The following is a 12,091-nucleotide window of genomic DNA, read 5'->3' as shown; positions in this document are numbered from 1 at the left end:
CGTGTTTCTTTCGTTCGTTTTCATCTCGGGGCAATGCAACGTAAAACTAGTGGGAAAATATGAGCGAGATAGTCGTAATTCCGAAAACGCATACCGTAGTGGTTGGCGTCGCACTTATCACGAAATAAATCTAAAAGTGTGGTCATTGTCCTCGCGTTGGTGTCACGTAGTGCTTTTACGCTGCCCTAAACAGATTTTACGACGTCACGTAGCATACGAAGCTGTTGCCAGACAGCAGGCTTTATCTTAGAATTTTCTGTATTTAATAGATAATTCTATTAAATGTATACCTGTTATTGCGCACTAAATTTCTCCCAATGGGACGGCGAAAACGCCAGGAATAAACGGTTTCGAAGGGACGAAGGAAGTTTTCTTTGTTCTTCCCGCCCTGTTTGGGCGAAACAAAGCACCGTTGTCGTCCAACTTTTTCACCGCGATAAACAAACCGGAGAAGGGCTGGTCGCGATTTAATTAAGACGAGTACCACCGAGTTGTGCCGCTTATACCGTGTAAAAACCGTAATCTAAGTCCTTCATTTTGGATGATTAACACGCGATATTAACACGCGATATTAACACGCGATTAAACTGTGAGAATTATTTCTTCAAGGAAACGTCTGTGAGTTATAAGATGATTTATATTGTAGCTTATAAATAATTCGACACTTTAGCTATGTTTAGATTTGTATCAACAATGAGTGTATAAATTAACGAGAAATTAATCGTCAAACGCCAAGTGTTTATCAAAAACTAAAATAATTCCAATTATTTGTCTAAAAACTTACTTACAGTGTATTTTGGAGATTATACTCGCAGTCTCGCATAATTCTGATCTGTTTGTCTTTGTTTGGGCTTTTGCCAATGTTTCACTGCACGTATAGATATTATTTCCTTAAGATCAATCTTATCGGGACATTCTCGTAAAACGATAACAAAGAAAATAAAATCAGTACTACATAATTTTTTAATATGATTTTCCAATCAAATTGTATCTTGTCATTTCATCATCCTCCGTTTCACATTCATATCATTGCTACAGGAACCATAGAGGAAACGAGCGAAATTTCCCTGGCTAGAACAGTTACAGATGTGACGTTAACAACAGAATCGCGAGAGACTATAGAAGCAAAATCGAGAGAAACATTCAAAGAAGAATCGGAAGAAACATCACCAACGAAATCGGGAGAAATGTTAACAGCGAAAAGATCAAACGAAGAAGAATTCGCGAAGATTTGGCCCATAGGCACACCATGGGAGCATTCAGGAATAGAGGAAGAGGATGACAGCGAGCCGTTCGAAGTAAGAGCTTTGCTGGTGTCATTAAAGATAACAGGCGCTTAGCTTTATCACGCCCAGTTCTCGCAATCCCGTAAGAATCAGACCGATCGTTCGAGCAAAAGTCTCTCTAAACTTTCCAATCTTCCTTCCGTGAACAGCGTCACTCTTCATCCTAACTTCCAAACTTTCGTTTACACCCCGTAAACCGTTATAAAAAAGGGAGTTTCTTTGCAGCGACTGCCCTTACCGAGGACCGAGGAAGAGATGAGAGAATTTCTAAAGAATTTTACGCACGAGGCGACCATCTACCGATCCTATTATAAGCATTGGAAGGACACTGCCGATCTGGTAATAGCTCCATGACACCTTGAACTATTCCTTTTGTCTCTTGCTTGTCGCTAAAATATTAAAAGAATCGGACATTTGATAATTGCGAAGAAAATTGCACAGTAAATAAGTGATTGCGGATTTTGTCATTAGATGGTATTGATAAAATTCGCAATCGCTTAGTTGCCAAGCTAATAGATTCTGTACATTTTAATATACACGTGCAATCGAAGTTGAGTGAACTATGTAAAAGGCAATGAACAATTTGAAAAGATGTTTTGCGTTGCAGGCAATCAAGGAAGTCGGAGGTAGATTGGTGATAGCAACGTTCCTGGTGCAAGGCTTGGACAAGTTTGGCAAAGTGAAGGGTCCGCCTCGTCCAAAACTATTAGTGAGCCCGAAATCTGTACGGATTTCACGTAAGGGTAGAAAGCCTAGGAGAAGTGGGAAACGTGGCACGAAATCCAGCGGGATTTCTTTGAATGAAAAGTCCGAGGGTGACCCGATTTATACCGCGCCACATGAATCAGCACCACAAACAGTCACGGTCGACGAGGAACAGGAAGAGCAAGAGAAAGAGGAAGAGCAAGAGGAACGGGAAGAGCAAGAGAAACAGGAAGAACGGGAGGAACAGGAGGAGCAGGAAGCTACGTCGACCAGGGAACCATTGAAGGAATCGTCAAAAGTATCAGTGTCTGCAGAAGTACGTTTACTGCCGCTACATTTCTAGATTGTTAAGAGGTGCTAGGAGATTTCTTTTCCACATTGCACTGATTTGGAGGAAAATCTGTCAGGAAATCATTTTTTCACGTTGCACTGATCTTCAGAAAGATCAATTGTTCGTTAAACTTCTCCATTGTGGGTGTTTCTAAGGAGATTTCGTGCTACGTGCATCATACACCTCAAAATTTGTAGTTCAATTATTATCAGACTACTTAGGTTTGTGCATTTTTGGGAAATTTAAGCGTGCGAACTTAATAGAAATCGTACGATATAGAAAAATATGTAAAGCAGAGTAAAGTACTCGTTAGAATATTTAGTAAGCGAAACACATTTCTATTTGTGTTCCATGCCATTCGTAACTCGATTGTTTACACAGAAAAACATTCGATGTAAAAATTTATAGATCGATCAGCCTCGAACAGTTAGTGGACCATTTCTTTTTTTTTTTTGATAGAAAACGAGAACGAACACGGTCAAGCTTTACCGAAAGCATCGAAAGGACTGTTTTGTCTCTATACGTTGTGTTGTATTTGCTCGATACATCCCTGTGTTCCAGAGGTTCTTGTTGATTCCTCGTTCCATGTTTCCACGCATTCTCCCGTTGTTTCCAATTTGTATCGTTCGTGTCTCGACTCGAAACGCCTGCCTTTTGATTTTTCGTTTCTTGTCGGGTTTTCAAGCTCCATTAGAGTCGACGCGGCGCACAAGGCGGCGAGTTTTTTGCGCGACAAGTAGAAAGAGTTCGCAATAACCGGACACGGAGGTCGTATTCCGTGAATTACAAGGCAACTGACGATACGGTACACTCTCGACTAAGCGAGAAACTCTCGAAACAATTTTTATCTGTCGTTTTATAAGTAGTGCGAGTCGATCTTTTGTTTGACGGCCGAGAGTGGAAGAGATTCGCGTTTTTCTTATTTACGAGAGATCCACGGTCGGTAGTTTGTTACAGCAAGTAATCCATTTAATCGAGCGATTATGAAGAATCAGCTGTTTAATCAACGTCGAATTAATTCGTCCAGTTAGGTAACTTTATCGTATATCGATAAATTCTTTTTTACCTTCTCTCTCTTCTCTGTCGGGCAAGCTTGATAAATATCGGATTAACGTGCTGTGTCTTCTAAAACTTCTTCCCTTAACCTTGCCGCTATCTTCGAAATTTTATATTTCAATATAAGCAAATTCAATCTTCATTTTTATTTTAGCGAACGAAAGAGATTTTTATAGTTGTAGAAAAACGTTTAACATAGAACGGTTGTGTAATAAATTCATTTTCTTCTTATTTTTACATTTTGAGAAGCATTATAGAGACGTTACTTGTGCTGGCTACGGTGGACAAATATACGACGAATAATTAAGTGACAAAATCAAAAAGTTCTAGTACCACCAAAAGAATAAGAATTTTCATATTTCAATCAAGCTCTAATTCTTTGTAAACAAAATTTCTATTTGTAACATGTAATTTTTAAAGAGATATTTAGCACAGAACTGAAACGACGAGGCATGTGTACTAATTACAAATTTCTTTTATTTTGTTCAAACTTGAGACATCTAACGTTAGAAAAATACAATTGCGTTAAAAATGATCGAAAGATCACCAGTTGATTCACCATTATCGAGAGAAAAAGAGCAGTAATAAACGATTCAATAATACTTCTCGTTCAATTGCTACTTGGGACGCGTCTGATTTATCTGCGTCGTTTTCACTGGTAATCGAGCACCGATATAAAATTCAATTGCTGCAGAAGTTAAATATTAAAAAAGCGTATCTATGTCCAAAGACGATATTCGATTTTCATTTTCAATGAACTTCTCGCAAATTTTTATAGACGATGGAGAAAACGGCTTCGAAGACTGGCAGGACTACAGTGGACGAGTCGAAGATTGCTTCTGTAAGGAGCCAATTCGTAATGGTGGAGGCTGACGATTTCGTGAGGGACAATGCACGTTCTTCCGAGCCTGTGCCTTACATCTTTTATTTGACGGCGGAGCCAGATATTGACGTAGCCATAGAACACGATGACGAAAAGGTCATTCCAGCGGATACCGATCGCGAGCACATCGTTGGCGCTTACAAACGCCTTTTCTTCAATCTCACAGACAAACCCTGCAAAGGAGGGAAACCATGGATATAAAAAAATTATAGGAAAATCGATTAAATGTCATAAAATTACAAGCAATAATGAAAGAAATTTTTGCAGCAACGCAGGTGCAGGCATCGTTCGTGGCGCCATTAAATGTAAATCGAATCGAGCGAAATGGTAAGCGAGTGTAATCTAGTGGGTAATTGACAAATATTTTCTATCGGATACAGACAAAATTGTGGGATTGCAGCTATCGAAAAAGTAACGAACCATTTGCACAATAAAAAATAATGCAGCTGCATGGAGCGTTAGCAAATGTTTGCACAATCTCTCGACAATAATTCATTTCGTTGCTTGCTGCTCGTGATACTGATATTTAATAGTACAAATACCACGAGCGAAAGAAAAATCCCGAACGAGAACAGAAACTCATCTTTGGAATAATTTCGATGAAATCGAACTCGGTTATGAATTTTCAAGTAAGATCATGGAATTAAGATTTCTTTGGTCGATTTTCTTTAGTAATTGATTTTTCGAGCACACGGAGCCTCGTTGCGACTATCAGATGGTCGGATAACAACTACGCGTCGGAGAAAAATAGCGAAAAATCGAGTCGTCGCTGGCAAGACAGGTAATCTTCGATCGGAATTTTTCGGTTACGAACTCTGCGCGGTGACTGGTAATAAAATTCATCGATCAGTTGGAAACATAAAGTTTGAAACGAGTTTATGCCATTTTTCGCGGCAGCTGCCTCTCCTCGTCCCGACAGATTTCGTCCGCAGGTTGACTGGTGTCTCATGACGAGCAAACTCTACCACGGCTGCATTTAGATTCCGTGTAATATCTGGATTCGACATCAAAGACGATGCTTCCTGTCAGAGTCATCCAACGTAACCGATGTCGGATCCACCAACGGCTTATTATACAACGTCAAAGCTTATGTCCGTGTTTGGCCTGTTCTGGCATAACAGACGTAATTTTAGCCACAGTTTTCCATAGAAATATATCTCCCGTAGAAGGTTCAACTGGAAAATGGAGGAAGAATTTCGTTCGGTGTTTGTCAGCACTTTGTTCGATAATTTCCTTTTCACAAAAAATTCTTTCGTTCGTTCCTAACCTATACCATAAGATGATTCTTTCGCCGGTTAGCTCAGATGCAATGTCTCCATAGCGATAAAATCAAGTGGATATATAACACGGAGCAAAGTTTGACGTCATCTATCAAGTGGCAAGGTTTTGTTTCTATCAAGAAACACAAATGTACTTGATATTATACTGTTGTTACTTTTTAAAAAGTGTTTCATTCAAAAGTTTCCGGTGATCGCTAAAAGAATATCGATCACTTTGAAACAATTAATATTTCGTGAGTTTTCTTACTTTACTATGTCTTCCAGAGATCTTGTCGATTAATTTTTTAATAAGTTCATTTCGCTAAATGTTCTTCGGACTGTTATTCCTGTTTCTCATTCTACATTTCACGCGACCTGATACCAACCTTTCATTTTTCAAATTTCGCCCGTCTGCTACGGCTCGAGGTACCTCGAAGATGTTAACTTCGATACGATCGATCTTAAGATCTTGTCATGTCGTAGGATGACGCACAAAGGGAATCCGAATCCTATGGAAAAGTTGAGAAAGTCGAACGAAGATCTGTTCGAGTCGTCTTCTCGAGTTACAGCGCAACACCTGTAACGTATAGTTGGGAATTTCCCAAGCACATAAATCAACAATGCGGCGAAAAGTAACTGGTCTATGGACGAACTGCTAGACCGATGTTTGCCATGGAACTTTCGAAATTCTAGAATTCTGGTTTGTGTCCGAGGCGTCACCTACCGATGTCGTAGCAAGGGTTCTACATCGATCGTTCTTCGCCGCGATGTTATAGTTGTCGTTCACTGCGAGCGCTTCAGAGAGACTAATTAAGAACTACACAGGTGTAATTATCGGGAACACAAGGAAACAGGTAGCGTGTACGCTGCGAGGATCGTACGAGGCGCATTATCCAGCGGTGTAATTAATTTTGAACGATACCAAGTTTCAACGTGTCCATGGTTACCATGTTCTTGTGTGAGTTCAGGATATTTTCTACCATAGGTAGAAGGTACATACCAGTCACGAAGAAAGAGAGTAACGCGATACACGAGAGTCGTGTTATCGATTTAATATTAAACGAATAATAAAAAAATATCGTGAAAATTACGAGTTATAGCAGATACAGGAATTAGACAATTTTTTACGATTATTACACAACTTGAATAAAAGTACAATTGATTTAAACTACATAGACGATCGTTAAAACTCGGAGATTTACTTACAACTCTCTCGGATTCCAATCACATCGTATTCTTAAGTAACTCGAACACAATGAGAAGTTCGCCTCGAGGTATACGTCCAGACGAGCTCTTATGTGAGATGAATTTGGTATCATGATACTTACCCACGTTCAACAGCTTTGAGACAGTGAAATATCATTTCGACATCTACGCTATCTGCCATAGATATTAGGACACCTGGGCTCTGTTACACACAATTGAACTAATATTCAGAGGATATTCGATTTCCGTTCAATTTCCAGCTGGAACATTCTGGGCAATCTGCACGAGTTTCCCTCGTACGATGTCCTTTTAAAAATTCCGACGCTCCACAGCTTACTATGCCCAGGGTAGATGTATCTTCATAATGATTTCCTCTTCTCGACTGCTCGAATTAAGTCGCCAGGAAATGGTAAAAAACGATCATCCTCCAACTAAAAAGGTTATTCAAGTTTGAGTTACGAGAAATTTAGAAAAAATTCTCCTTTCTTAAAATCTCCGATATCTTTTCCAAGCGATGTTTCTTCCCCCCTGTCCTCTCCTCTCTCCACTAACTTCACTCGTCGTATTTACATCTCATTAATTTTAACGACCACTGACTTTTTCTAGCTATAGCGCGACACGGGTATCTCGATGAGAGGACTGTGTCTCTCGGAAAGCCCGCAGGAAGATTACTTTTCGGCGCATAATTTTCAAAACAAATTTTCTAAGAAGGTAAATGAACGAAGCGAAGAAGGAAGAGCGATCTAAAAAACTGGTCGCAGGGGGGTAGAACGAGCTAATAAAGTTCAAAGGGTCTGTTTACCAAGCCGCGATATTACGAAGTAGGACAGGCCTTGGAGGACTTTCTTGGTTCCTCTCTGTATGACGGTTCTATTTGACGACCCCATTAATTTCATCTGCGTTGAAACGACAGCAACGTCGGCTCACAAAATCCGAAAAAGCGATCTCATTCGCCTCGAAGCGGCAAGATCTTTGTCATTCTATCCAGGCTGCCACTGTACGAGTGATTTATTAGCTGTGAAAGACACGATGCAGATGGCACGTGAAATAATTTTTAATACACGCGTATCGCTCGATCGCGAGTCATCGCGTTGCCTTTTCGTTGACAACAGAAATAGAGTCTACATTCTACATTGACCGTATCAGTATCAGACGTGATTTACAGCTGACGTTATAGCTCACAGCGTTTCACCTAGGGCTATCGGTACTTTCTCAACTCTCTAGTTGAGTGTGATTTATAATAGCTGGATCGAATCGCTGGTCCCAAGAATCGTGTCCATCCACCCTCGATAACCATTGTTTCATCGAGTTACCAGAGAGAAATTAAACGTACAACATTTTGGAAAGTTTCAGCGGAAGATTTAATGGGACGTAAGTTTAATTGAGATCATTGTTTCTGCGAGTCGCAGTGGGGATTTCTTTCCGGTTTCGAATGGTTGCTGGTTTGGTTGGCTTATTTTGCGAAACACACGCGTATGCGTACCGACGAGAAATGCTCCAGGGTATACACATCTGGGGAAAAGTTGGAGGATGAAAACAAGTTGAGAAAATTGAACTGCCAAACGCGCCCACGAGTATCGTGAAACAAGGGCCTCGAAATGGTATCGTGTAATTCTTTGTCATTTTATCGGTGACTTAATGTTAACTTGTTTTCTTATATTTTCAGAATTTACCAACATTTATTTATTTATTTAATACTTAACAATATGTTATCTTTCTCTCTTTTCTATAGAATATATCTGAATATATCACATCGAAATTAAGAATGCTAACAATAATGCGATTAATCGGAGGTAAATTATTCATTTAAAAATCACTCAAAAAAGCAGAACGTTCGTCGAATCTATGAACCAACGAAGAAGATTATTATTTTATTACTCTGTTATTTTTACAAATTCATCGTATCCGAATATGACGGTGGTGGAGAAATGATTTTTCAGCACGGCCGTTTCGTTTCGGCCTAGCCCTATTTTCACGGTCTAAAAAGCGGAGCACTATTAATATGATTCGAATTCTGTCGAGCCCGCGGTGATTTATTGTTCCAATCGCAGCACGAAATACGGGGGAAAAGCAGTTTTGAATCTAGGCTTATCGATCACTGGCCGCGAGCTGTATGGAGCCGGCTCTCGGGAACAGTAGAAACAGACGGCCATATGTTAGCCGCATTAGTACGACGAGTGACTTTCAATCAGCTCGCGCTACCAACCTCTTCACAGAGAACACACTCTAAACGTCAATATTCGAGTTCCTGTTCTTTTCTCTCGCTTTCGATTTGCTTGCTACGATGATCGGTCGAACGGTCTCATAGTGACTTTTTTTTTCGTACAAAATTCGATTTTTTGTTACATCCAACGAGAGATGAATTTATGAAAGCGCTCGAATATAAGTCAGACGGGACCAGCGAATGTAGAACTCTTTTTTCATTCAGTTCGAAAGGGAAACATTCTTATAGAAAATTATAATATCACTTAGACGAGTTTTTACACCAAGCTACTAATTAATTTATTGATTAAATTATCGGTGTGCTAGTTCTCTGAACGCTATAGACGCTCCAGGGTCTCTGCGTAGTCCTGAAAGTTTTAAACGGCGAATGTGCAAGTGTAAGTTTGGAAGTTATGTTTCTTAAGGATATGATACGCGTGATAACAAATTTCGATATTTGGTTCGCAAAGATGGAACGTTATTTTTGTGTTCGGTGGTGGATACAATTTTTGCTTACTTAGATTTTTTAATAGATCGCGTATTAAGTAAGGGACATTACCAAATTATTTGATGTAAATTCTGCTCTTCGAAGATTCCAGATATTCGTCTAATTTTCAATCGAAACCTCCAACGTCGTTTTTTTTTCTTTTCTGGCAAAAGTCGAATCGTTTTGATCTAATGCAGTGCATGGCAACTGATTGCTGTCTGAAATGAAAATGTTGCTCGCGTATCGCAATGGTGTACCGCATGCTCCAGTTTAATAAGGGTATAACGAACCTCGGAGAATCGATATTGCGATGAGCGTAAACAAGTTGTGGACAGAAATTGGAAAATTCAGAACCGGCAGCGTAATATCTCGAGCGGTTTCGTTTTAGAGAAGGAGTCTCTATCAGAAGACGAGTGAAATTGGAAATCTTTTCAAACGTTTTTAATCACAGGATTTTATACGTGATAGCGTCGCGTCCAAGAAACGTAGAATTTCTTAAAAATCGATATCGCCGCACCAGATTCTTCGAACGATTGATAAGCAATATCCATAGATAATACAAATTCGTAGATTTCGTTGAAATTTCACCGAATGGTTAAATCTGCGAAACAAACGTTAGAGAGGATTTGATGGTAAAATACGATTAAATATTTCTCTGTCGGCGAAGCTCGAAAAGCTGCGCTTTGAAATTGCCGAGCTCAGCAGCTTGTTAAAAAACGTGAAACCTGCGCGATATCATTGGGCAGAAGATTCACACGCTTAATACGATATGCTCGTTAGTCGATTATCGCGGTTGAAATACGTAAGTGCTATTTATTAACATTTCGTAGCACGTGCTGACTATGTAGATATACGACGATTCCTTTGGCCCCTGCGGGCTTACACACCATGCGGAAAAAAACACGATAATTTCGTTATCTCCAGCAAAACGAGCTGATTGCGATCCCTTTCAAGACGGTGAACTTTATTTATCATCCGTGAGAGCGGTCGGAACACAAGAGGAAACGGAGGGTAAACGCGTACAGGATGCTGTGAGAACTTATCAAACGATTCGTAGTGCTTTTCAATTTTATCGTTCGATCGTTAGCAATGTTCTTTGAGCTAGAAACGTTGCTTACAGAGCAGCTTCCTTTTCAAACATTGTAGCATTATATCTTTATACAGAGGGATCTTTGTTTCCATGATGCTCAATTCCTAAATTATGAGTGAAAGTAAAGAGTATACTGAAACAAATTTCAAAACTGAAATATCTATGAACCGAAGCGAATCCTACCATCTTTTAAGTATTAATACGATCGTGTAATTCATTGTTTTTAATCGACAATTTAAATTTATAGTCTATTAATTCTACTACTACTAGTGCATTATAAATAGTAGTATTAGAGTTTATTATAAGAAGATAGGAAACGCTGTTTCTAGTTCTAATTAGCCAGTAATTTGTATATTTTGACAGAATTCAAATACCCAGTGTTACTATAAGCCGACGAAAATGTTCGAACGTTTATGAACGTTCTCATCTCTACCGCGATATTTTCCTAAGAAAGTTTTCGAGGGTGCTCCGGTTAACTCTGCCAGTTCCGTGGAATATTGCGATTCTAACGATATTTTGCCTCGGTTACTTCGATTCCTCCTTTAATCCAGTATCGTTCGATGATATTAAAAATGTTGCAACCGATCGTTGTTATCGGCGTTTTATTCTGAAAGCAGATTTGCCAAACTGCTCTCGGATGATTCTCGAATTTACACGGACAGATATCAGATTTTCACTCAGGTTTCCTAAGATCCTTCAAAAATCGATGTCTTGTTAGATATTCACCTATACAAAAAAGGGGAGAAAAAAAAAAGAAAGGAAGAAGAATGGTTATGAGCGGTTTGTGAGCGACGTGAAAATCCATGGGTCGCGAGAATGTGCACTTTTCGAAAGTAAAAAGTTCTCGTGCGCGACGCGGCCACCCATCGCGTTCATACGACGAAAATGGGAAAAAGTTTCGTTCGGTGAGCAAACGGGAGCGGATATCGACCATTATGCTACTCGAATTGAAATGTGCCTCAACTTTCCGCGTGCACCCGCGCTCTGTACATTGCCCCTTATCTTTTTATTGAAATATTTTATACATTCATATCGGTGGAGAATCGTGTTAATAAAGTAGAACGCTTTGTTAACTCTAAGAAGTTAAGAAAGGGACCAGAGGAAGAAAAGATAGAGGGGAAAACAATGGAAGAGAAGGAGGATATCGGAAAAGGATACGATAAGTCACACTTTCCATTTTTTATAAGAGATCGATCTTAAAAACGCGAGGTTGAAACGTAAATTATAACGTAATAGAGGGTCGAAAGATTTCAAAATAGGCATCATTCGATGTTTAGCGTCGATGATCTGCGCTTTATAACGGGAGCCATTAATAGGAATTGCACGAATTTCTGTGGCTGGCCACATTTAATTTTCTCGATAAAATTGAATGACTTCTGGGAACGGACGTGGAACAAAGTTTAATCAGACTTCCTTTCATAAATTTTAATTCAGAGCCGAAAAATCTAATTTCAGTTATTGTTTGGTCCTGGGTAATCAGGATGGTCACGTTACGTGGATTGTGTATAAGCTGTTTGACAGGATTAACAATTTTCAAATTTGTCCCTTTTGTTTTCCACGCGGAAGCCTGACAATGTACCGGGTTA

General features: G+C 39.5%; 1 protein-coding gene across 1 annotated transcript in view; it reads left to right on the top strand.

Moving 5' to 3' along the window:
• Nucleotides 1-6,923, top strand: part of LOC100745934 (FK506-binding protein 5-like) — a 53,654-nt gene extending 46,731 nt beyond the window's left edge. Inside the window, exons 8-11 of the mRNA XM_024365984.2 lie at nucleotides 1,039-1,298; nucleotides 1,512-1,625; nucleotides 1,894-2,307; nucleotides 4,157-6,923. Coding sequence (XP_024221752.1) covers nucleotides 1,039-1,298; nucleotides 1,512-1,625; nucleotides 1,894-2,307; nucleotides 4,157-4,462 — 1,094 coding nt within the window. The 3' untranslated portion in view covers nucleotides 4,463-6,923. The remainder of the gene's footprint in view (nucleotides 1-1,038; nucleotides 1,299-1,511; nucleotides 1,626-1,893; nucleotides 2,308-4,156) is intronic.
• The last annotated feature ends 5,168 nt before the right edge of the window (nucleotides 6,924-12,091 follow it).

Source organism: Bombus impatiens, unplaced genomic scaffold, assembly GCF_000188095.3.
Source record: "Bombus impatiens unplaced genomic scaffold, BIMP_2.2 scf_0166, whole genome shotgun sequence".
In the NCBI taxonomy this organism is placed as follows: domain Eukaryota; kingdom Metazoa; phylum Arthropoda; class Insecta; order Hymenoptera; family Apidae; genus Bombus; species Bombus impatiens.
The sequence above is the reverse complement of the archived record's forward strand: the minus strand, read 5'-3'. Positions and strand labels throughout refer to the sequence as shown.